The 27,403-nt window shown below is 39.0% G+C and overlaps 1 protein-coding gene across 1 annotated transcript in view; it reads right to left on the bottom strand.

Annotated features, from left to right (window-relative positions):
- The window catches only part of kdm4b (lysine (K)-specific demethylase 4B), a 40,303-nt gene extending 14,076 nt beyond the window's left edge, over positions 1 to 26,227 (bottom strand). The window contains exons 1-8 of the mRNA XM_083888615.1: positions 26,131 to 26,227; positions 23,787 to 24,212; positions 22,549 to 22,724; positions 20,608 to 20,722; positions 20,061 to 20,254; positions 12,732 to 12,781; positions 8,159 to 8,262; positions 5,896 to 6,033 (exon numbers count right to left, since the gene is read on the bottom strand). Of these exons, the coding sequence (XP_083744741.1) occupies positions 5,896 to 6,033; positions 8,159 to 8,262; positions 12,732 to 12,781; positions 20,061 to 20,254; positions 20,608 to 20,722; positions 22,549 to 22,724; positions 23,787 to 24,185 (1,176 nt within the window). The 5' untranslated portion in view covers positions 24,186 to 24,212; positions 26,131 to 26,227. The remainder of the gene's footprint in view (positions 1 to 5,895; positions 6,034 to 8,158; positions 8,263 to 12,731; positions 12,782 to 20,060; positions 20,255 to 20,607; positions 20,723 to 22,548; positions 22,725 to 23,786; positions 24,213 to 26,130) is intronic.
- Positions 26,228 to 27,403: the final 1,176 nt, after the last annotated feature.

The raw sequence follows: 27,403 nt of genomic DNA, 5'->3' as shown, positions 1-27,403 counted from the left end.
ACTGTGAATGTCCAGTGGAGTGACCAACAAATCACAATGCAGATTGCTGTTCATGCGTCATCTGGAAAAGTTACTTCAAGGTATAATAGGCAGAAAAACAAAGCATTGAAATAACTTGTAAATGTGATGCTTTGCCAGTAGTTCAGATGGAAATTAAACTGACAGCTGTGGTAACTTCTCAGACTTCAAAATGTCTCCAGAACAACTTCATAACGACATTAAAGGTGAATGAGTCATTCTGCGGACTGTCGATGGCGGATGCCGTGACAAAGCTTTAATATTAAACTGCAGTGCTGTGTACAAGTGAGGTGGGGATGGCAAACATAGAGAGGAGGGGGGAGAGAGAGAGATTGCAAGAGTAAAATATTTTTGTGTCTTGCTCGCTGTATTACATTCTGGCCCTATTATTATTTCCCAAACTGTACGGAAAGCCTTATGTTCAATTACTGGGAACACAACAGCTCTCCCTCCTCGGTAAAACAATATCCAGTCTACATTTCATCTAGACACCACTTGTCAGACGGAAACATTAAAATATGGTGTCAGGTGGAGGGTGTTGGAGCGGAGAGTGGGAGGGCAGACATGGCCAAGTGAGCATGGTTACAGCTGATTGATACCATCGTGAAACCTTTTCTGGAAAAACCATCATGCCAGGAAACTACAAACATAAAAGCCCGCCAGATAATAACAACTGCATCTACATCAGCTATACCCGCTTAACTTTAGCATTCATAAAAGGATATAAAAGCTCATTCTAAAAGGCAGAAAAGATTATGCAGATTGTTGCCATCCTCAAGGGCCAGGGTAAATTACACTTTATTATCATATCAAAAACTTAATTAAATCCGAGTCAACACACGATCAAGGTACAAAAGACTAAGGAAAACAAACTTGCCATGAGGCTGAAAATCGACTAGCTCTTTAGTATATCTGAGCTCCTAATAAAGCTAAATAGTTAGAGCTACAGAAAACCAGGAGCCTGGAAACTCACAAAGGCGTGGACTGGACGAGCACAGGACTAATGACAAAACAGGGCTCGCGCGTGACCTGTCTGACCACACTTGCTTTGAAATTCCAATTGTTCAGTATCTTTTACGCCTGCTTTTATCACACCCTGGCTGAGGACACAAATAACCTCGTTGATGATCCAAATAATTGGGAATGATTAGAGAGGTAATTAAAAATAGTTAGAATGCAGAATAAACAACACAACAGGGCTGTATATGGTCTCATTGTCACACTCTACATTCATGGCTTCCTATAGTTTGTTGTTGTTTTGTTGCTTCTGCTCCGTGTTTCTCTCTCTCTCTGTCACCTGCAGGAGGCGTGGTTGACCTAGTTCCTGAATGACGCCAGAGATGAGTTCCACCTGCGCAGCTCCTGCCCAGCTGCTCCTGATCAGTGATCACGCGGACTTATAAGGCGGGGCTTCGCACATCTCTGGTGTCAGTTCCATGTTTTCGCTCGCTTGGTAAACGTCTTACGTAATTCGCTGCTAGAATCCTTCCCGACTCCGCTCATCACCATCACGAGTGAGTCCGTTCCCTGGAGGAACAGTTACGAACTTTGTCCCCACGGAAGAGTCGCTGAGGACGCTGACGCTGCTGTCGCTGGACATTCTCTCTGTTTCTGTCTCTGTCCCTGTCACGTTAGCTTCCATAGCGCGTGTGTTTCGTGTTATATATATAGATATATATCTATATGCCTATATATATAGATATATATATATATATTTATAACTATATATATATATATCCATATCTGTTATTTATTGTTATTGAATATATATATATATATATATATATATATATATATATATATATATATATATATATATATATATATATATATATATATATATTATTATTATAATAAAACTCGTTTTTATTATACCTGGGTTAGGTAGCCAAACCTATTGTGAAATAGGACAAAACCTTCTCAACGTTTATGTGCTTGTGTGCACTTTCTCTTATCGAGATGCATGCTGTAGAAAAATGCTGACGACATTTCAACAACAACTAATTATCTTTCTTCACCCTCAAATGTTGTTTCTTTCCCACTCTGCATTTCCTCATATACACCCCAAACAACATCTGGCACTTACTGTGCTGTAGCAAAAGGGAGCGATATATAAACGGATAATGAAGTTGTGCATAAATATGGTGAATGGCTATCACAACTGTAGGCCAGGCTCAGTGCATAACGAACAGTATACACAATACAGTACTGCTGCATCCTAAGTTTATTTGCTGCACCAAGTTTCCCCTTTTAAATGTCTGCAATATTTGAACTGTGATAAAGCTGTATCGACTTAATTCACCATGTCATTCTCTACCCGTCTTTGGTTTCCTTTCCTCTGAGCTTCAGAGTGTACTTCTTTACAACATGGCCACCCTCTAATGGCAGTGACTGGTGGCAGGGTGGGCTGGGCCTGTCTTGACACTGAAGCACTTGTTTTGTTCCGATGATTCAGATGAGCAAATATCTTGCACTTTGTTGCGTGTTAGGAAAGCACACCGATATGTTTTGGATGACTGGTCCCTGTTGGTCTTTGATTAATATCAAAACAGAGGGAACTTTCTGTGCTTGTCAAGTTATTGTACATAGTTCCTCAGGACTTGTTTTCAAACTGAATTCTAATTAAGACATTTCAATTGCTTATAGCCACATCTGCAATGAACCTATGGTAAAATGCTGCATTTGTACTGCTGCAGTTTAACTATGATTATGGCTGTCAGTATGGGTGCAATCACAGGTTTCTGGAGTGATAATGAACACCACTTATACATATAGGACAATTTTGGAAATGATTTTCTACTGCCAGTAGATCTTATTTTTGTGACCTTCATGTATTTCTCTTTTTCCAATTTAATAATGCAAATTTTGCAAACGACTACAACAGACTACTAATAAAACATTGGTGCGTCCAGTCACAGCTTTTCCGCTGAGCAAAACAAGATTGATCTGAAAAACAAATCTGCAATTCACTTTCAAGATGAATAGGTGATGTAATTTGGCCTTGGAAATAAAAGCACAATTTCTACCTCTCTCCCAGACTGGAAAAAGAAAAATCCAGCTGAAAGCATCAGGGGAACCGCAGCAAAGTGTGACTGAGAACTAGATGAATGGAGCCTGGACAATGAAACCATTCAAATTCAACCAAGCAATGGAACAGCACATCAAACAACTGTTTTTAGAAAGAATATCCAAGATCCTTTTCACAATCTTTTATATTCCCAGTGCCAGCCAACTACCAGACATACATGTTACTTTGCTGTACTAAAACATACCCTCCACAGTCCCAAAAATCTATTGATGATTAAATTGTTGGGTCAAATGTTTAGTCAACAACTGTTTGTTATTCTGGTCCGCTCAGATCCTTTGGGAGTTTATTGGCTGTGCCTACCATGTCTTGCTTAACATTCAAGCTGCAGGTGAGGGGTTGCACAGAGCCAGTGTCCATGTTTTTTGTTACAAAATGACCAGTCGCTTCCTAGTGGAAATGCTGATATTTCCATCTAGTGGACAATAACACGAGGCAGTGACCAAAAAACTGGCATATGCCAGCTCACATAAACCCTAAACGTTGGTGCTTCTTTGGCCACAGGCTGAGCCAAAAATATGTATGTATAGAGACAATCAATTTTAGCAAGGTACTTACCTGTTTATTCCTCTTACCAGAGTTTTTTATGCACTGGCTGCACACACAAAGTATACAGGCATTCCGCCTGCTTTGACTGTAGCTATGTGTCCCCCTAGTGAGTCAGAAAGATGGATCTATATTTGAGGGGCTTGTATTTAAGAAGACTGGAGCATAAAGCACGCCCAAGCTGTCTCTCTTTCTCTCGCTCTGTGGTGAGCTGCCAGCCCCAGAACAGTGACAAATTCGATACCAAGCCCCATCTTTCACTGTACCATTTGGTTGACAGAAAAGGGCTCAGGAGGGAAAGGGAGGAGAGAGTCAAACGAGTTAGGAGATGACTGCTTGAGCTGAAGACAAAGAGAATGAGAAACCTCATTGTTGCCAAGCAAATGGATGATGTAGGTGAAGTATATAAAATGACTGTGTGGGTGGGGATTTACTTGTATTACCATAAGGCACAACTATAGTTTGAAACTACTGTAGTGGTTTTGGAACTGTGACGATTCAGCCTGATCCTCAATTTATGACACATGGCTGCGTGATGGTTAAGACTAGGCTAAATCTCCAATACAATGTAAAATAATGTATTTTTGATGTCCTTAAATGTGATCTGTGAATGTGTATGTGTGTTAAATGACTAGATTGTACCAACAGTGCTGTATTTAATATCTTAAGTTTGCATGGCAACAAACAGGGAATGTAACTGATGTTTTCAGGAGATGACATCATGACAACGCAATATCTTAATTAAATACCAGAAAGCAATTTCAGTTGACATTTTAATTTCTACAGATACATCACATGTCCGACATCACTGCAGACTTGAGAATTAGAAGCATAGTGAATTGAACCTTAATCTGTGTATGAATTTGACACAATGAGTCAAAAACAAGATAATATGAATCATTTTAGATTGGTGACCTGGTAGTCAAGTCAAGATAAATGTTACAGTTATTACAAAAAATCCAAATGATGCCTTAACAACAGTTTGAGACTCTTGGCTTAAGCTTATGTATGATGTGCCATTTTTGGCAGCCACACTTTAAGAGGCACTAAGCCTGCTTTCTTATTCGCAGTGAGGAAGAATAAAAAAGGTTGACTGCTGCTGTGACTATGTTTAAGCAGAACTGGTTATGGAACAGTCTCCGTCACACTTATACCACCACACCAACCTAAGAGACAAAGGGAATGAGGGAGAAAGACGGAGCTACTCTGCCTTACATTCCTTTGATTACTGGGTGTGGTGCTGTGTTGTCCATTTGTCAACTTGGATTTACAGTGCAGAATGGACCACTCTTCTTGATCAGACAGAGAGTGAGGTTTAGTGTACTGGGGATGCTCCCTTGAGCACTGGGTTAGGTGGAGGGGAGAATGCTGGAGCCAGGACTACTGAGTCTTAAATTACAACTGGCCACATGGGGAAAGAAGGAAGGTCGAAAATGAGAATGAGAGAGAGAGCTGTAATAAACCTGACATGCAGCCAAGTAAAAAAAAAAGAGAGAGAGCGAGAAGGGGCACACGCACTCACACGAGAACAGTCGCATTAGAAGAAAAAGAAAAGGAAGTGAAAAGGAAAATGAAGTGGAAAATATTGAAAAAGACAAAGGGGAGGTTCTTCCACGAGACATTGCAGTTGGCCCCCCGTTCACAACCAAACCATGCCCTGTCAATTTCATGCTCAGCAGCCCACAAGCAAAGAGGCAGTTAGTGCCAATGGCAGGATGTGATTGCAAGGTTAGTGTCGAGAGAGAACCAGATAACCAGGCACTGCTTGTATATTATAAAATGACCTATAACAGAAACTTGTTGCAGCTGAACCCCAGACCAAATCAGTCCTCATCAAGTGTCCTCACTTGCCAGATACATTTTTATGGTCATGCGATTTTGAAGATAGATTTTGAAGATACTGAGGCCATTAATTTACTGTCCAAATATATAAAAAGAAAATATTACAACTACTATAACTAGCCCCCATACTAGTCACCGTATGACATTCAAACTGGTATGTCATTGCAGAATGCCCACAGATTGCCACAAGAAGCAATTCCTTTCCTTACTGGTGACTCCCTCCATTCTTATCCAATTCAAGACCCAAACGTTATGTCCCATAATATTTTAGATAGTCAAGTATGCTTTCACATAAATGCCCAGCTTTTATAACATTGGTTTTTATTACTATAGTGTTTTCCCTGTTATGTCATGACTGGTTCATTGCTACAGGATGATAAAAGAGACAGTCTGTCTTATCTTACCTGAGTGGCCATCTTGCCGTAGTCTACCCAGCGCAGGGTTGCAAAGTTTGTGGACTCGGCGCAGTTGAAACCATGGTTGAACCCAGCATGGTAGCCATAAGGAAATGTGACTACAAACTCCCCTTCATTCTGAGTTACCTGTCGATAGAGAGAAAGAAGGGGAAAAAAGTTTAATTTCAATTCCAACTAGCCTTGAAGGGTAAAGAAAATCCTTGGGTCCATTGCTTCATGTCCAACAACGACAACTAAGAATCTCATAAACTAACTGACTAAATAAACAATAATTAGATCTCTCATCAAGAACACGATTAATCTCCATTTTAATTGGCTTGAGAGACAACACTTGCATCTCAAGTTTTTTTATTTTATTTTTTTCAAATTGGCACTTAATGTGCCGAGTAGCCGCTCCATTGCCGTTTTTTATTATTATTATTTTTGCACATCTTAAAAAAGATTCTAGGACATGACACATTCCCTCCTACATTCACATAAGTGAAATGATCAATTCTCTGTATGCATGCTGTTAATTACCAGTGCTCATCTGATCCAAGGAAGAAACTCTTGGATTTTGGTGGTGATCCAGACATGGATCCACATTCAGAATATGTTCTAATCATTTTTGGTACTTTCACTTTTTAAGCTATTTTCTCATTTATGAGTTGCAGTTTCTAATTTCTAATGCATTTCACACACATAGTAGTTTTCAGTGTACAGGGAGTTCAACTTCACAGTAACAACTTTTCTCCAAACTTTTCTAACTTGTGAACAAAATTAATTCACCCTAACATGACTGCTGCTCGGCATGTTGAGCGTTTCCTCGTGAGCTCAGTATTACTCTGAGAATGTTTAAAAATGTGAACACAAGTTAATCACATTCTTTTCTGAATGTGTTTCCCCAAACCTTAAGCCCATGCATGTCTGTGGAGCTCAACTTCTTTGTGAAGCTTGGATTCCAGCAATCAAGAGATACATTACGCCAGACAAGGTGACAGACATAGTGGGAGGGGAACAGAAAAACGAGCTGAGAGCGAGATATAAACTTCAGCTAAAGGCAGTGGTTCATATATCAAACATCCCTTTTAGCTCTTGCAGAGACACAAGAAGGCAGTTTTATTTTTATACATAAATAGAGATACTGTAGGTGTGTTACAAGTAACATGTTCGCTGTATTAATGATTTCCTGAAGGGGGAGTAAAAAGGCAAATGGGATGGGGGTACCCTCTGCTGAGAGTAGAAAACTTTATATGTCTGCTCTCTTACCAGTTTCCCTCTTCAAACTTTATATAGCCTGCTGAACATGTTAAACAAAAACAGCAAATTAGTTTCCTATGGCAGACACATAAGATCATTACTCATCGAGTATCATATCTATGTCACCTAACAGTTGTCCTGTCTGCGTCAAAGCTGAGCCACCTCCTTCGCTTTGAAAACAAGCCAATTATATTTCAATGAATTACACAAGACCCACTTATGGAGTGTGCAACTTTTGCTTACTTTCAACCATTGTATAATCAAGCTTCTTTTAATTTTATGCTTCTTCCATTATTTATTGTAAATGTTATTGTGAATATGCAGAATCATAAACACTAAAATTATACGTGTCCGTATATGTTAATGTGAAGACGTAAACAGTACGGGGATCATTTTGTTCTTGGTTTTTTGAATAAAGTTATTGTTTAAGTGTTGAGAATTATTAAGGTCTGTGCACCAGAAATTACTTTATACTGAAAACGGTCACATTTTGCATCACAGTACAATAAAATGTGGTTATAGTACAGATATCATTTTGTAATAATGAGGTAATATTATGTTAATGCCATCTTATTTTAATGCAATTCCAGCTTGGTAATAACATGTGTAAATAAGGAGAATAGAACATAGTACAGTCATAACATGAACCTATAGGCTGCCATCAGTGTAATACCTTCAGATTAAAATGTAAGTGACTCAACATTTATAATTACCATATTATAACATTGAAATTCACCACTTATTACAAAATCATTGCCATCTTAGCATGAAGAATAAGAAAGTCGATGTTGTTGGCTGTGATTTCTGTCACTTTATGGTAGATATTTAAAATCGAATTAAAAACCACTTTCACTGAGATAAGGCTGAGTCAAGGTGAGGAAAATACTTTGAAGATTAGCAACAATGTGTCAAAGTAGGAAAATGGCTCTACCTTAGTGTAAGCATCATGATCATAAAACTGAGTTAAGTAAAGACATAGAGGCTTCCAAATATAGACTCATTTAGTACCCACCCTGTCAAAGGGAATGCTGTATTTTTTAAGGATGGATGGCGATATCAACGTCATCTTGTGGCGAAGGAAGGCGTCACAGCCTTGGGAACTGCCAGGGAAGAATCCTGCAGAGGGTCACAAAAAATGGAACATTGAGATAATTTCACTGACATTGATGAGAGAAATTGAAATTGAAACTGTGTGTTTCAAATTGCAGCATGGGTTCCTAAAAACCCTCAACGATGTTTATATTTTCTAGTTCCTCGATTTCATCAGCCTGTGATGAACAGCTCTGACGTCTCAGTCAGTATTGGAAAGGCACAGCATAAAATACATACATAGCAATTAAAAATACATTAAATACAGAAATACTATGTGATATAGGTGATGCAGTAATTACTGTGGGCATTATCGTAGCGCACTACGGCACTACAGAATAACACCTTTTCCCCCCAATCAACAATGATAGCAACAAAATACAAAAACTGGTTACCAGATGAATAATCACCACAGTTCATGTGTTGTACAATGAGTATTTTGATTTCCATGGTTCATTAATCTTTATTTTTCACGTCTAATTGAATGTTTCTCAATGTGTTTCTAATAAAAGAGAAAGCTTGATTAATTATCTGATGAATGTAATAAATCATTTTGTTTTCAGTTAAAATGACATAGTGCTTCCTGATTAATAAGTGCTAATCCCACAACCTGGAAAAGGTCATCTGGCTATCCACATTAATGAATTTATTGCCAAAATGTGGAATAATCACATTACCCCAGCGCATGTTAATGCATTGTTTGTGTACCTCCATGTTGGACTTCTGGATACATTTTGATGGAACACATTATTGCTCATAAGTCAGCATAAAACAGACTGGGTGTTCCACTTCCAAAAATGTTCATCCCGTTGATTGCATCTACAGAGATGCTTTCCTATAAAACAATTGTGTACTTTCATATTATGTAAGAAGCAGCAGTGCTCCCATGTAATGTTTTACAGTTATTCCAAAAACAAAACATCCATCCATCTTCTACCGCTTTATCCTCCACCGGAAGGTCGTGGGGGTGCTGTGCCAATCTCAGCTGACATAGGGCGATAGGCGAGGTACACCCTGGACAGTAAGCCAGTCCATTGCAGGGCCACACATAGAGACAAACAACCATCCACTCTCACATTCACACCATATTGCATGTTTTTAACTACAGTCTTATAACTGGTGATGGTTCTGTCTCCAAGGTCACTAAAAGGAAATTCTGCAGACTTCTACTTTTTGAGACCACTCACACAGTGCAGCTGGCAACTGTGTGATTGCAACTACAACTGTTTTTAATGTGCAAAAGCTTCTCATACTTAGCAACTTTACCCTTTTGTTACAAAACAAACCTTCTCCTGAAAACACAGACTACTTTATGATCATATTGTATCCCGCCCCAACTCTCTCACTCTAAAGGGAATCACTTTTGCTGCAGCAGACTGAGAAACTCAGATAGCCTCTGCATAATCAAAGTGTTTCTCCTCCATCACTTACTGTCTCTCTTAACTGTCTGTACCCGCCAGTGACTCAAGGGGGGGGGGGGGGTCACGCAAGCATCCACCCAGTTAAAGTTTAATGTGACTGACAGTATAATCGGTACCCATTTCATCCTTCATTTTCACTGCATTGTTTCAGCCTCTGTTCTACTCTACAAAGCAAAAGAGGCAGAGAGGGCTTCTATTCTCTCATCGCCTGCCTGCTTGTTGGAGCTGATAAAGGTGAATAATGTGCCGTCACAGCCTGGGTATTAATCCCCATTAAAATGCAGCTGGCTCACTGAGCCCTCTGCAGTGTAATACTAACTTTAAGGCTTCATTCCCCTCCTTTTCAGTTACAAAATTGTGTCCCTGCTTTCAACCATTCAAAAAAAAGTTTGGAATGATGGAATTAATAAGGAGCAATAAGAGCAACAACTGTCGCTGGGTCAAATGTTTGGACAGGAGCTTTCATGTAGCGAGACAATCGGCGTAGCAACATTAGGCATTCCTGCTACACTCATAACTGTCTTTTGAGGAACTCGCAAACAGTTGGCTGCATGCCCTCGTGATAGCTTTGATAGGTCAGTGGGTGCTTATTAAATAAGGTTGGCACCGTTTTCCTCCCACTGCCAGTTGCTACGATAAAAGAAGAGGGAAGGCTGACTGTGATGGAGAGCTGGCCACTGACATGAAAAATGACAACAGATGTCTACTGTGTGTATTTTAAGAGTGGCATTTGTAAGCATTTCATCAACATCTATGATCAACCCAATCATATCCATCATATTAGAAATCCTCATTAGTGTGACAAAAAAAAGAACATAAAATAGACATAGAAAAAAACCCACTATTAAATCTTACATTTTACTGCATAATTATATCTTCTAAATTACCTGCTGTGCACTTAAGCTACCAAAGAAACATAAGCTTCACTGAATATGAAGGTTCAAGAGTTTGTCTGGAAAATGAGACGACTAAAAATGATTTGTGATACAGTGCTCACCGACATGTAAATATCCGACCCTACTGACAGGATGAACATTGAACATTAATTTGAAAGCAGCATCAGCACATCTGACAAAGAATCAGAGGCAGACATTTACCATAGTGGTATTGTAGGAAATTAGCCATTTAATTTATGCTGTGTTAAATCTGGAGACATTTTACAGTTTAATGTTCAGATTGTCAAAGAGAGGAGAGAATCCTGGTTGATAAAGCAGTGCAGCCTCATTGCCTGAAGTTAAACTCCAACTTTGCGTGTATGTTGTTGAGTAACAGAGTGGCTGTTATGCAGTCACATATGAATGTTTCAACTTAAAATAAACTGCCATTTATCTAGTAAATATCACCTGGCCTGTGTTGTTTTCATTTTTTTACTTGCCAGGTATTTTTCTCTGACTCTTTTGGGCATTACATATTTCACCCACTCGAATATAACATAAAGATAGCAAGTGACAGGCAATGCATTGTGATTATTGATTTTCTCTCAGCTCTTTACAAGCACAAGGACAAGTGATGTGTCTATTTAATGTAGTATGGATTGAACAACTCTCCCTCACCATTCCATGTCTCCTAGCTCACTTTGAGTGATCAAACCAGGTGGAGAGCATGGGTGGAAGAAAGGAAGTGGAGAGATGCAAGGCGACGGCTCATGTCAGAGACAGGGGATAGATGTTTGATGAAACACCGAAGGCAGAAGGTGTCAAAATGATTTGAGTGTGGCTGGGGACACATTATTCTGTCCAAACCTGAGCAAGCACGAGAGATTATTGACCTAACCCGACCTGAACCTGCCTGCAACCGTATGTTTGTGTCCGAGCCCGAACCAAATCCGACATGCATTCTGTATTTTTTTAGTTGGAGCCTGACACAGTTAGAGTAAGCTGAAGCGTACACCGACTGTCACGCAGGTGGTTGTAACCTTTATTTATGGTGACGGAAAAGGGGGGGAGAGGGAAAAGGTGTGGTGTTTCTGTGTGCTGGTGCATTGTCTGTGCTTGATGCGTGTATGTGTGATCTATTGACATCCGTGTGTGTGCTGTCCCAGTCAGTGACAAGTCGCTGCATCACAATAGCAAATGACAAAAGTTGGAGGAAGCAACTACTAGCACCATGATGAACACACAAGTCACACACTATGAGTTATCTCCAGCATATATTACTTTGAACTCATTTCAGACTGAACCATAAATGACAATACATTCTCAATTAACTATTGTTCAACTGTAAGCACTGATAACTATTTACATTACAATCATCATGGTACAAATTATAGCATCCACCGTGAATGGCTTCAATAACTTTTGTGTTCACTGACCTGTTGTTAATAGTAACGCCCAGTTCTAAACAGAGACACTTGATCAATTACTTATCAATTTACGTAATGCTCAAGAAAATTAAAGGTATGGTTTGACACATTCATTTAAACTAGTTTTGATGTATTGGACTGTCAAAATCTAAAATCCTCTGTGTTGTTGTACGCAGCAGTAGCAGCAGCCATTGCTTGCTCCTCAACAGCATTAACAATCGCCTGACTCAAACTCCAAACCACAGATTTCACTTCCACAGTTTTCTCTTCTTAGTGCTGAACAGATATTTGATGCTGCTGAACTCAGCTCAGCCAGCCTGAGCTGCAAATTTGACATATGACATGAATTGACTGCACACATTAAGTGCTTCAAGCTGTTCATCTTTTTCCAGTTCTATTTTAAGATTTTTATACTTACTGAAAAGCAGAATATAACAGTTTTCATCGACTGAATACAAACAACAAACATTTTTCCCACAGTGTTTCCTTAATGTTTATTGCGAGGCCCACTGTGTCAGCTCGACAAGAAACTGCAGAAAGGTTGTTTATTGTAAAAAGGTTCTTAACAGTGCTGTGGAAGCTGTGAATGAGACATGGTGCAACTGAGAGCTGCCACTTTTCTCCCTATGCTCCAGTGGAAAATAGAATCGGTAAGTGTGCTTAGGATGTCTGCTCGTGTCTATTCTGTGCATGTGTTAGGTGTCTAGTATGTGTATGGTTTCATGTGGATGGGTGCAGTATAAAAAAGCAAACAAAAACGGGAAAATCCTCACCTTGTGCCAGCCTCTCAAGCCTTTTGCCTTGGTCAGGTGAAATTGAATACCTGCAAAAGAAAAAAAGGGGGGGTTAAATCATTTTGTAAAGGTTGACTAGGAGGTTGATTAGGAAGACACCTTATTCTTTGACCTGCTAAAATTCATTTTCTAAATCTCCCTCTTTCAGTTATCTTATTACTTATATAATATGCTCTAAGAAAATACTTACTCGGTAACACTCAGTATTACCATAAAGGTGGAGGCAAAACAACAACAGCATATCTTGAGCAAGATATATGCAAGTTTTTGAATCATCACCACCATAATCCAAATTATGTTGCTTTTTTCAGTTATTCTTTTCACTGAGGTAAGTAAAAACATATATATATATTAAAAAGGACTACAGCAAAATTCCATTATCAAAATGTGTACAAAAACCGTACACTGAACATACCTCAAGAATTAAAGCTGACAAATGATGACACAGAAAGCTGCTTGTCAGCCTTGTCTCAGTGTTTCTAAGAAGCTATAATTTGAGGTAAAAGGAAACAGGAAGGTTGGTGGAAAAGAGAAAATGACCAATGAAGGGCAGGACGAGGTAAAATCACTGTTTAGGGAGTGCTTGATTATTTTACAGCCCTCAGCACTTAACATTTTAAGACATGAAATGACACAAGCTGTACACCTCATCACCCTGCCCTGTTTTTCATGTCATGCACACATGTCAATGTTTGCGATGAGGGAGGTAGTCATTTATGTATTTTCCTCAAGATTTGGTGCTAGATAACTTTGATCTGTCAACCGATTTTGATCTACAACAGCTTTTTTCAACTTCTGCTTTTCATATGGAAAATTACCATTTGACAAGTGACACGATACCAAGAAAGAAAAGCGTTGTACAAATATTAGGGGAGCATAGTTAGGTCCAGATCATAACGTCAAATTTCAGATGTGACATTTAAGAACCAAAATGTATTTGTAAAATACATAGAGGGAGGGAGCCGACCAAACTAAACTCTCATCCGTTCATTTGTGAAGTTATGACAATGTTTTTATAACTGCAATTATTTCCTCTGAGCTGCTCAAGCCTCCAGAGACATAAAGCAATGAACTCTAGGTGGAAAGAAAGCCTGTACCTCTCCTTTGTTACTCAAGCATTGACAAACAGAAGGGGAGCATTACAAAGACTGAGTGATGCGAGAGGCAACAGCACATGGGCAGGGGCAGACAGAGAAAGAGAAAATAATAAACAAAGAGCAAAAATGACTCATGGAGCCACACTGCCCCCTGTAGGTGAAACATTAGAACTTCAGAGAGGTGCTGCATTTTTCAGTATTTTATTATTATTATAGTCTGGATTTACACAGCTATCCAACATCAGAGGCTCTTAACCAAGGACCTTAATGCAATGTGGGAGCACAGAAGTGACAAGGACCACATGCATTTAAATTCAGGTTGTAAATGGTCTATTTCACTGAGTAAATATACAGTTAATTATCCTCTGTGCATTTGCTGCAGTTGTAGGATCGTTATTTTAATTGATGCGTTTTACTCTTGAAGATAATGGGTAATGACTCATACAATTAAATGGATAAGGTTATGAGTTGTAATTGGTTTTGTGGCTCTAAAAACAAATGACAACAAATATGTGAGCTGGGGGTCCACTTCATTGGCAAGGGATACATGTAATTTAAGAATACATTATATATAGTTAATAAATAATGTAATTACTCATATATTTATACTTGAACCTGTATTTCATTCTATCTCACTACATACCACACTGTAATAGTCTCAGGGCACCAGCACCAACTCTGCTGTTTCAATATCTGTCAAATTCTGTGGTCATTTGGATTGGAATGACGTAACTTTTCAGCAGATTTCACCTGTATTCTTTGAGAGGAAATAGAAGGACAAAAAAGGTTTTACCAGTAACATTAGTTAGGTTTTCACTGTGAGGGTTCAAGGGTAGGACCCAAATACTTGACACCACATACAGTACATGTTTCCTACAGGATGTGTTCCAATATGGTATATTAAGAAATAATCTTCTGTATGGGCATTACAGCATTGCAGAAACAACAAGCAAATGGTTGAATGCAGACTTTCCCCGTAGTGGTCAAGGGTTGAAGCACAACAAAAAAATGATCATGAATAATTCCATGAATATTTGAATTTTAACTACTAATTAAAATGTTGATCATAACATTAAATTTGCCGTTTTACCAACATTTTTTCATCATACTGTGTATCTCAGCCACAGCCGCACCATAAAAAGTGCCCAGTGCATTTTTTTCTCCATACTGTTTTGCTACCCAATGCATCAAGTATATTTTATTTATATTAAAATAACTTGTTTACATTTGTTGTGTGAGCAATTCTGTTGACTATGGGGAGTAAAACTAGATGGGCTTTAAACAGCGTATGATATAGTGGTTGTGTTAAGCTAGTCTAAATATGCCATGGTGCTGATCTATTATCGCCTGTTTTAGACTACAAAAAAGTGAATTTCCTAAAAAGCTCAAGCATTACTTTAAAGGTGCTTTGCCCAGGGGAAAATCACATAACAGAGTTTTCCATGTAAATATGCACAAATCTCAGAGCAGCCTGTTCCAGAAAACACCCCTCAGTCGATCCCTTTCATCCCAGCATCAAACTAAACAAGCCAGCCGATCAGCGCAACTCCTCCTGTTCCTGCCCTCCTAAGATCACAGTTGCCATAGCAGCAACACGTCTGTCACTCTGGCAGCAGAAAGAAAGAAAAACACTAAACAAAACTGTAAATGAAGGCATGAAATACTCTCAAAGGAGTAGGATTTATCTATAGTGAGAGTTCCTCGTAAGTCTGGACAGTATGATGAGCCACTAAGTGTGTGTTACTGTTTTTAACATTTGCAGACATGTTAAATATGTGCATATTCTGTTTTGTGTTATACAGTTCAAGGTTATTTCTATCAAGACTGCTGCAGTAAAATAAATCTGAAGTTTTAAACTTGTAAACTTTTAAAACACCACATGTGAATACATTCCCCTCCCATTTCAAAGATGCGAAGTGTATTTCGTGATTTACATTGATGATAGACATTGGACTGGAATTCAATATTCTAACAAATGTTGGGGTAGTAAAAAGCTTGAGGGTTTTGAACATGATAAAAAAAACGATTTGCGTACCGCAACAATCTCTGATTGAAACCCCTAACACAACAAATAAAAATTATCTCATAAATGTCTGTTTTCCTCTGCATGAACAATACTTTTGTTTGCCAGCATGTATTTGCATCATGACATCCACTCAGGAGCTGCAATGACGTCATGAATTACTACAAAATATATATATATAAAAATATAACATCTCACCCATCACTAAAACTACCACTACAACTCATCTAATGCCATACACACATCTTAAATTGTCCATTAAGCAAATGCAAAAGAAAATATCTGGGCCACAAACAAAACTTTGAAGGAGCAACAGTCGAGGGCAAAAGTCCAACAACTGCGTGACCAGCGGTGCAACTTCATCATGAAATCAAGTCCATCATTCACTGACTTACTGTACATACAGGGATCTAGCCCTGAACTATGGTGAGGCCAGCCAAACAAAACCATCAAACAAGAATGGTTCAAATTCAGAGGCTCTGTTCTACAGAGGAGGCTGAGGCCTGATGGACTCATGAAAAATTCCTCCATTCTCTGAAGTTACAGCGGGGTTACACTTCCAAATATCCCTTTAAATTCTCTTTCGTCAGTCTCTCCCAACCTTCCCCTCACATCTTCAGAGACGAATCTTTCATCCGACGGCAGATCTGCAGATGTGTGTCGGGGAAGATGGGTGATTGACATGGTTTCAGCAATAAAAATAAAGACAAAGAGAATGATGGAAGGATAACAACAGAGAAAAGGTGATTGACTGCTTGATTCCTTTTACACATTCCCATGTGTGTGTGTGTGTATGCATGCACACCTGTTATTACCCCACAACACACAAAAAAGAAAGTGAAAATGATTCCATTTCAGAGGAATAAAGATAGAAATGTTTGGTGACTACTGACAGAGAGAGTGGGATTGGCAGAGGGAAATCAAAGTCAAATAAGAGATTCAGTCAAAGAAAGAGAAGAGAAGAGTGAAAATAATAATAATCAAAACTGATGCAGGAAAAAACGGATGTTTTTCAATTGCCCGTATTCTTCTTCCTTGACGGAAACTACATGACCCAGAACAGAACCCAAAACTCAACAGCTAAGTAGATATTGGTATGATATTTGCTTTTGTTAATGCATTTGTTAATGTACCATTAAGCTTCTAGATCAGGGGTCTCAAACTGGCGGCCCAGGGGCCAAATGCAGCCCCCCAATCGATTACATACGGCCCCCTTCTTAATATCATGTTATAATGAAAACATGACTCACGGCCTCACCATCTTTTAAACACAGTGTGGAGCTGAGGCACAGCTGCCAGCGAGGTGTGAGAATGTTTGCTAGCAATGTTCTTTATAACTCTAATAATAATAAGACATTTGGTCATTATTATCCCATTATTAAATGTATCATATAAAACATTCAATTACATATATAAATACGGTTTTAGGGCCTGAGCCACGAATGGCAGTAGACGAAACGACTCCTGGTACAAATTTTAATTACAGTTGTCCACACTATTATTTATGCAATTTAAAATTAATGCCTGTTTTTGATATTAATACATTAATGTTGCATCATAAATAGTATTATTAAGTATATGTGTGATATTGTGAACAGTTGTTGTTTTTTCCCACTTTTTGTTCTCTCGGCCGGCCCCCTCTTGAACACAATAGATGTGCCTTGGCCCACAGGTCATTTGAGTTTGAGACCCCTGTTCTAGATTGTAATGGAAAAGTCTGATGTTATATGCTTCTTTAACACTATTTTCAAAACTTCCACTCCACAGATATTTTTTCAAACTTTTAAATTATGGACTCAACTGTCATACTTTTTCCATCTCAAGGTCAAAGAACAGAATGAAAAGGGTTTATCAGTGCCCTTTACATGCTCACATCCAGAAACTTACTGATTTTAGTTAAGAAACTGTCTGGTACATTACTGATTGAAACCATTCAACAAAAATGTCAGGTCGACATGTTGGCGAACAAGAGCGTTGCGCCAAATTTGCACTATATCAGTTAACATTAAATGTTAACTGATATAGTCGATTGGGATTTCGATACCAACTGTGGTCAGTGTGCCAGTACTGCTTTCTGTTATGTGGCTCTCCCAACCCATCCATCCATCTACCATCTGCCCGCTTTATCCCCAACCAGAGGGTCATGGGGGGTGCTGTGCCTATCTCAGCTGACATAGGGCGATAGGCGGGGTACACCAAGGGTACACAGTTTGCCAGTCCCACTCGCAACCCACCACTGATAAATTAAAAAGAAAGTGAAAATCACAGTTTGATTTTTTTTCACCTACACACACGCACATTATGTGTGTTGGCATCAAGTTCTCTGCCTGAGATGCGTGAAAACGGGACAGGTAGATAATAATAATAATAATAATAATAATGATGCATTATATTTAAGGCGCCTTTCAAGACACTCAAGGTCGCCGTACAACAACAAAAGGTAAGAGCAACGGGTAGAGAGTTAGAGGGAGTAGGCCTGTTTAAAAAGGTGGGTTTTCAGATGGGATTTAAAGATGGCGAATGAAACAATGTTCCTGATGCCGGGGGGGAGGGAGTTTCAGAGGCGGGGGGCAGATCGGCTGAAGGCTCTGGCCCCCATGGTGGTCAGACGGGCAGGAGGCACAATGAGGCTGATAGATGAGCCAGATCTTAGTGTCCGGGAAGGGGTGTTGGTGTGAAGGAGGTCAGAGAGGTATGGGGGAGAGAGGTTATAGATGGCCTTGAAGGTGAGAAGCAGAATTTTGAAATCGATGCGGAATTTAATCGATGGTTGTTATGAGTTTATATCAGAGAGTAGGAGTTGGCATCGCGCTCTCCGAACACAAACACACCAAACACTATATCAGGAGGAGGAAAGGTATTAAGGAAGCATACTGTAACAAAAATTTTGAAAAGTGAAGGAAATTAGAGAAGGGAAACTCGAGAACAGAAACACAGACATATTCTGCAGAGAGCATGTGTGCGCAAACGCAGTTTGAAGACTTAATTAATAGTGTAATCTGAAAACTAAGGGGATGGGTTGGCTCCGCTCACTGCCTGCAGAATCAGAGATCTAAAAAAAACATTGAGGGAAAGAAGGGAAAACATACACAAACTCACTCTCTCTCACACACACAAATCAAGTGGCAGAAAAGAAAAAAACAGACTAGTATCAGGAACCCCCAGAGATGAGTGCCAGAAAGAAAAAAGTTAAAGTTTTATGAAGCACAAAATGGAAAGCCAGTGGGCAAAATGACTGCTGCAATCCCTATAACTACACTGGTACACTGTTTCAAATGGAACCTCAAATTATTAAAATTCTACAGAAATGTACTGCACAAAATAGAGACCAAATAATATTAATTTGAGGAGGAAAAAAGGAGCAAACCTTTGCAACAAAACAACAAAATGCAGCATAAGAAAAACATAGCCGAAGTCTAGAATGTTCACAAAGCATTAGTTATCATATCTAGTATTGCACATACAACGCCTCCAAAGAATTGCACACTACTTTTCAGTTCTAAGACGCAAGCCTGAAGCATGGAGTTGGCAAGTTGTCAATCAGAATATCCAAAGCGAAGGATGAACCCTGGACTTTCACAACTCTTAGATTAGTTCACAGACAAACATGGGTTTGGGACCCAATAAGGACATGCTCTATTGTCTGTAAGACACAGCAGGTAATATTCTTGATAACAGTACCACCGCAAATGTACTTGTTTCCTGAATAACCTTGAAGCAACAATATCATTAATACATTAAACCCTCCTTGCTCTAATTGCTGATTTGAATCAATAAAGAAATGTACGATCTGAATGAAGCTCAGAGCTGGGCCCAAGTGTATGGAGAAAAACTTTTTTCATCTTCAGCCCCTCACAGATACACAAATGCACTCTGTGTTTGAAAGAACAGGGGGAAAACTGTCATAAAATAGGGACATCTGGGCTGTCTGTGAATGTATGGGAAGAACTGACAAAATAGCTCATCCAATACAAAGCGGACATTTGTATTTTTCAAAAGAGGATGATGCTTTAACTGGCATTCCAATTCCTGAAAATCTGCTGTTTTCTGCTGTCAATATAGCACTGACAAAAATGGTATATGTATAAGTAGCTATATTACATGCGGTAAACATTTTTAAATGATGAATGGCATGAGAATGTTGGTCCATCAAGCATCAGGAAAATAAAAAAATAAAAAGTGACCAACCAGGATTTGGACTGTCCAAAATGCAGGTAGTTGATGCTGTAAAGGTCCATGTCCTCAGTATGCCAGGCAAATGTGGTCTTCCACATGCCAAAATACAGATATGGAGTATTGACGCCCTCAATAACAATGCCACACTCCTGCTCCACCATATCCAACAGTGTGTTGAGACGGCTAATGTTCCACTCTTGAATGTCCTGGATAAAACAACATGCAATAGAGTGTACACATTAGTACCACGAGATGGTGCTGTGGTCAAACCAAAACCATATCCCATTGACTAAGGTAGAGTTCCCTTGAAGACAATGGCATCAAGCAATAAAATACATAATATTTAAAGCAACTTGTATTATGGTTTTATGGTATTATGGTTGTATTTAGTTTTTTTCAACAATTATCCACATATCAGTGCATTTAAATAATGGATCATTACCACTAATAAATTAATCACGTGGTATACTTTATAAATGTTAAACATACATACTGAGTGAGTGGTGGTTAAAGCAAAAATAATTGGGGCATGTTAATTATGAAAAGCATGCCATCTCACCTCATCATAGATGGAGCCACTGACATCTGCACCATATATGGGTGACACAAATGTCAGGTTTTTCCAGTATTTTCTCTCAAGGTCATCAAAGTCTTTGTGGCGAGGTGTGCAGTACCTAAAAACAAAAACCACTGTAATGGCTTTGGCTACAACATCATCATCAGGATCAACACAATCCACCATTACTGATTGAACAGTTTGTCAGTTTTCAATTACTTGGTGGACCGACACTACACAGAACCCTCATATGGCTGACTGGAATTACTTATTCATACTGACATCCATAGTTTTTGCTTAAGAAAAAAATCCACTAGCATTGACTAAGGCTGCATGATATTAGGCAATCATGCAACATTGCATACTTATTTGTCACATTTTTATGGCCAAGTGCAAAGGGTCTATACAGGAAGCTCAGTGTGAAAGGAAGTGATGATGGTTGAGAGGAGAGAAGTCGACGGTTTTTGTGTGTGAAAGAGACAGGGGACAAATTAATTACGCTTTACACAAATACACAAACCACGGTGTGCAATCATTACTTCGCAAGCATCGGTTATGCACCGCAGTGAAGTTAGCTTTAAGTTGGATATTCGATAGATTTTCGCTCCAGGTAAACGTCGTCCTCGTATCAAGACTCTGAAGTTGGCTCCACATTCACCTACAGAGTGACTCCATGGTGTATTTGTAGTTTCTGTGAGTGGGTTAAAATGTTGTTTATTTTTATTGAATAGCACTTAACTTTATTTATTTTTAATTTGTGTTGTTTTATGTTTGCTGTTTAATTTGACCTGATAGTGCATTATTGTTTAAATAAAGTTTGTGGTGTGATTATATCTGTGCTTTTAATTACATTGACAATGCAATATTGTCTTTGCCAGTCTGAGCAGTTTTATATTGATATCGAAACCCTACCGTTACCGTAGCCCAAAAACCGCGATGCATACCAAACTGTGGGAAAACTGTACTGTTGCATCCCTAATAGAGGCTCATAACAGCTTGGTTACATTATTAGTACTTTAACGTCATGTAAAATAAAGTTTGTCCCTACATCCACGGTGTGCGTCTCACAGACACAGCATCTGCTGCATCACCGCTGCGTTACCCGATTCATAGAGGATGAGTGTGTTACAAGCATTGATATTTGAGCTGCTCATTCCCTCACTGTCTGCTATCCATCTCATTTTCCTCCTCTTCCATGTCTGTGATTTCTGTGTCTATTCATTATTCTATTTTTGGAATGAAAATACAGCAGTAATATGAAATATGTCACGTTTATGTGGATCAGACACGAGATAGCACCAAATCAGGAAGTCATGAACGGATCTACCGTTTATATGAACATCGATCTGAATAAAGATCGGAATATCGCAGAAATCAATTTGTTTCCAAATGGGCAGTATCTGATCAGAGTTTTCAGATTGCCATGTTAAGATGACATATTTTTATTCTGATTACTTCAGTCTATGTAAACATGGACACAGTGGGAGCACGCTACTGTTGACTGAATATGGGGGAATCAGGCTTTTAGCCAGCAGGGCATCCGGGCGTCCTATTTTTATAAGCAATAGAATAAGAAATTGGATGCCCTACTATTAGGCAGGACGTCCTAAAGACGCCCTATGCATCCTCCCGTTTCCCCCGGTAACCACCGAAACGATTTTGTGGTGACGCATGCAAAAACTGCGGCCAGCACTCGTCCGTCTATACCCGCTTAGGGTCTGTCCAAGATCAGTATGGAACACCAATAAAACGATTCCAACAATATGTGAGTACACGGTGGAACAGCACCTATTAAATGCTAGCTAAAATCCTGGGGAGAATCATTTTTCAACGTTAAAGGAGTCTTTTGCGATATGTATATTTCACATGTTGATATCTAAAGACAAGACTGTCAGAGTCTGCAAGTATTAACAAAGCTCACTGATAAATAAAGCACCAACTCACTTTTTGCTGTTGGCCAGCTTGCGATACTCGCCCACAGTCATTGACTTCTTCTGGATGTTGTACTGGGTAAACAGACCAGACTGACCAGTCACCACCTGCACGATGGGAGCTGGAATCACCATGTCCTCGATGCTGTCATAGCATCTCCTTGGCTTCCAGCCCTCTGGGGGAATCACCTGTTAAAATGGCACAAATGGTTTACATTACTAGTAGTAAACAGATGATAAAACTGAGAGATTAACAGTTAACTCGTGCCACAACAAGGAACCAAACAAACGCAACAGTCATATGCAACATTGTTCTAATATGTCGACAACATACTATTAATTGATTATCAATCTATATTTCTTTAGCTGAACATAACATTATCACAGCTTATTAACAAAAATTCAAACATTTGTTATTTTCATCTTCAAAAGAAGTTTAAGTGTTATCATTACTTGTGCAGAGCTTGTTCAATACATGATTGTTACCTCGTTAAAATTTCAATATGTTATTTTAAATAAAGCTAAATCTACTCTAGCTCAATATCAACATAAAATAATTTTTAGAAGACATTCTACAAGAGCTGCAGCGTGCATTTGGGTATATCTACCCAACCATTGTAATCAATGATAATGTAACACGGTTGTATCCTCTTGGGCTGGGGCCTCAGTAGATGTGTGTGCAAGGTGTGACAGCTGCATCTCACACACCTCTGTTGTTTACACAGAGAACGTATCTGCTGCTATGTTTTACATAATGTCTGCCTTTGAAGTTGCTATAAATTATATACTTTTAAACATGGTCCTACAAACAAATAATACAAACAAATTCTACTATTACTACTACAAATACTATAAAAGCATTGATGAAAAGTGGTGCAGAAATGGGGGCAGAGCTTTGCGTTTGTACCATATTTGTACTTGGTACAGACATTGGTACTGTGATCAAGTCCTAAACTACGACTGTTTATGAATTCCTTTTTATGTTTCTCAACACAGGGTTAAAAAAAAACTCTGCACCTCATTGGGTCTTTCACAGTAAACATATAAAAAATTAAGTTGTTGAGTTTAACTCTGCATTCAGTTAAATAAAAAATGCAGACATGCAAACAATGACAATCACTTTAGCTACAATTGGCAATGCAAAAAAGGTGCAAATGAACAGTAACTCCTGTTGAGCTTTTGTGTGGTATAAGACCTTGTGTAAAAATGTGAATACTAAACAGTATATGTGTGAGCGTGCATTGTCCTCACCTTTGCGACACCAGCACGGTGAGCTCCTTGGGTCTCCATGTAGGCTACGTATTTTGCGAAGTCTTTAAACTCTTCCATAGTGGGCCGAAAGGTCATAATCTTGCAGTTTGGGTTCTTGGCAGTGGCCGATGGCGGTGGTTGCAGCAGAGGGACTGAGGGAAGCTCAGGAATAAGTCCTGCAGCCACATCTGAGTCTGCAGGCTGAGCTGCATCGAGATCTGGAGCAAAACTGCATTCTGATGTCACCGCTGTCTGAAGGGTTTTAGCTAATCCTGGCTGCTGGCTAGGCAACTGGTCTTGAGCTGCACTTGGGCTGAGAGCTGGAGGTGCAGGGTCTGGTAGAGAGGCTAGGACAGGTGGAGGAGCTGACACCGTGTCCATGGGGCTCTCAGTAGCCATTTGGTCAGTGAAGTGTTGCAGGCGAACCTGGAAGTAAGAAATCAGAGCTTATTCAGTATTCAGCTTGTTTGAAAATCCCAGGAACTTTTGGCAAGCTCAAGCTGGCAGTAGCTACAAAATGAGCAACAATTTTTCATAGTGTAAAATACTTTTTTTCTAAAGGCATTTGTTTAATTGCTTTGTTGAAAATATGGTATGAACATTTAGTAAATAGATGAATAATGAGTAAAATAAATGATCATTTAATAAGCGGAAATTGATAACTAATTGATCAATTGGTCTCTGTTTAGTGCAGGGGTAATTAGGACCAATGGTGAGTCTGAAATGTTATTATACACACAGGCGCTGTTGACAACTCATCGGGTGTGTGACTTGTGGGTATCTGTGTGGACTTGTGTTCATCATAAGGCTAGTAGTTGATTCCTCCTGGATGTACCAATAACCTTTGTCGTTTGCCACTGTGACAGAGCTGACTGTAGGAAGTGCATGCATGCACACACACACAGACGCCAATACAACACACACGCATCTAGTGCCAACAACGGACTTCCTCCTTTCCCATCACAAAAATTAAAGGCAACAACCACCTGTGTGACAGTCAGAGTATGCTTCATCTTACACATCAAGTAGTGACACCTAGCGAGTGAAAGAGTACCTTAAAATATCAGTCTCTGTCAAGATGTATCGATTATGGTATTGCACAAGGATCGCACAATCGATATTTTGACCCACATCTAATCTAGGGATTAGGAAGCGACAGAAAGCACATTCCAACAAAAGTCCCTCCAAGGGGCACTTGAGCTTAACATCGATAGCAACTTCTGTGGCCATATCAATTTTGGGGTCTAGTGTGCCAGTCTCTTTCTTACCAATCAAAATGTGTTTAATCAGGTAATTTTTCTGCATGCTTGTGGTTAGAGATCGACTATAGTTGGGTTCAAGTATAGGAAAGGTGAAACATCTCAATGAAAAACAGACCACATTTATAATTTAATTTTAAATTAAATATTAATCGTTTGCATGGCAAAACATACACATGGTTTGGATGTTGTTGAATAGTCAAACCATTGGCACTTCAATCAATTAATTTGTAAGTACCCGTTTCTAATGTATTCTTTATAAATGCCTGTTGGGCAGCAACAAATACTGTGTTTATTATATCACTGAATTAACTGTCAAACAATTGAGCAATCATTTTCAGTGGGTTTCCCGTGACTTCTTCAATGCCTCTTTAGAACAGTAAATCGAATATGTTTTTGAAAACATAACAAACTATGTCACCAAAAATAACTATTTTCCAATATCACTTCCTGTAAATAAAACTCTGTACAATTTTGATACAGAACATATCAAACAGTGGCCTTACCACTGTAATTCATGTATAAGCAAGGATCAGCTTTCTGACAGGCCACATGACCCCCAGCTGTCCAACCACAACAAAAAGGGGCCTGCAAATACCATTTAATTCCATTTGGGCCTGCAGCTAAAATTGTAACAAGGCTGGAACTAGAATAATTATACTATTAAACCACATGTGTTACCCTTACATCGCAACAGGCTTGATGAGAGTGAAATTACGTTTTCTGTTATCTGCTGAAACAGGCTGCTGCTAAGATGACAATAGATATGCACCATTAATATTAACAATAAGCATTTTAGCAAGGATGAAAGCGACCGAAGACCGTTACCGAAGCTGTTCACATGAGAATTGCAGCCAACAGAGTTGCAAAAACACACAGAACCAGCAACAACAGAGCTACACTTCACTGTGTCCTTATGCAGAGGGGGTTCTTAAGCTAACGCTAGCTAGCTTCTCGCTAGCTCCTTCCATATCTGCAGTAGAAAAAAAACAAACACGGCAACGAAATACAGCAAACACGTTAGGACTAAACGAGAACACGGTCTTTACGATTGAATAAAACAAGAAGTGTTTGCGAAGTGTTACCTGCTGCGGTGGGGTATCGTGTTTGCCCTTTAACGTTTAATCAGTTTGGTTTCGAGTTCTAAAAATTATCAGATTCGGTTTTCCTTTAGCATTAGCTAAGATAGTAAGAGTCACGCCCATTTCACGGACCACGCTTTGTGATTGGTTGAAAGATACGGAAGTTGGGATTTGCGGTCACAAAGCCGGTCATGTGGTTGGTCAATTTGATGATTAACACGCGGTTCAACGAATTAAAATGGACGCTCGCGTATCCCCGATGTTCGTTTGTGAAGAATGTGTACGGCCCACACGTACACACTCCCGGATGGATCAACTTCGTCAGCCATTACAGCAATTACATACCCACAGTGCAAGTAAACACGTTAACGCCAGTCTTTTTCAGTACATCTGTGAACGGTACGTCACATCTACCGTAGCGTGATGTTTTGGGCGTTTTTCAAATGGCGGACACAATTAATATATCTGAAATAATATCAGACATATATCAGAACTGTATCTGTTAAGCCGTGGCTTTAAGACCGTTGTGTGTGCGTGAGACTGGGAATATAAACAAACAAAATAAACAGGTTACCTTTATTGAATAACAATGGAAATTTATTGACAAAAAAACATTTCTGAATTTTCAGGCATTTCTGAAAACTACATATCAAAACTAAAACAGACTAAAAATTGTACAATTTCAGAAAATATACATTTCCCCATCTACGCAAATCTTTGTCTCCCCAACAAAACTCCAAAGTGCTGCCATGTGGATGGACACTGTCACACTGCTGTTGAAATTAAATGCCAAACATCCCATCTTTCACCAAAAAAAGAAAGTAGTGAAACTATTAAATATTGAATTTCAGGAGCAGCGTGTTCAATTTACTCAGGGTTTTTTTATTTGAGATCAGGCAATAAGTGAATGCTGAAGACAAATTAAAACCACCCCTCACACAGATGACCATACAATTATAAAAGATTAAATGAAAACATTTTAATTTTACACAGAAAAAAAAAAAGAAGCAGTAGCTTCTAGACTGATTAGGTTTAAGTATCAGGGACATCGTCTAAAGCGCTAAAGAGACAGGAGTTCTACATTACACCCACAGTCAAGCACATTTTCTTTCTTTGGACATCATGAAAGTGAACCTTTTCCAAATGGGAAATCCAATGCTATCACTTAATAAAATTCTAGCAGGTTTGGTTTCTATAAAATCCATATCAACTTTTAAACCAACTTTCAGAAATCTACAAAAAAAGAAAGAATAAAGGACCCAATACACAGGTTTGA

This window comes from Microchirus variegatus (genome assembly GCF_963457635.1).
Source record: "Microchirus variegatus genome assembly, chromosome: 4".
Taxonomy (NCBI): Eukaryota; Metazoa; Chordata; class Actinopteri; order Pleuronectiformes; family Soleidae; genus Microchirus; species Microchirus variegatus.
Note: the sequence above shows the minus strand (reverse complement) of the source record. Positions and strands in the feature narration are given on the sequence as shown.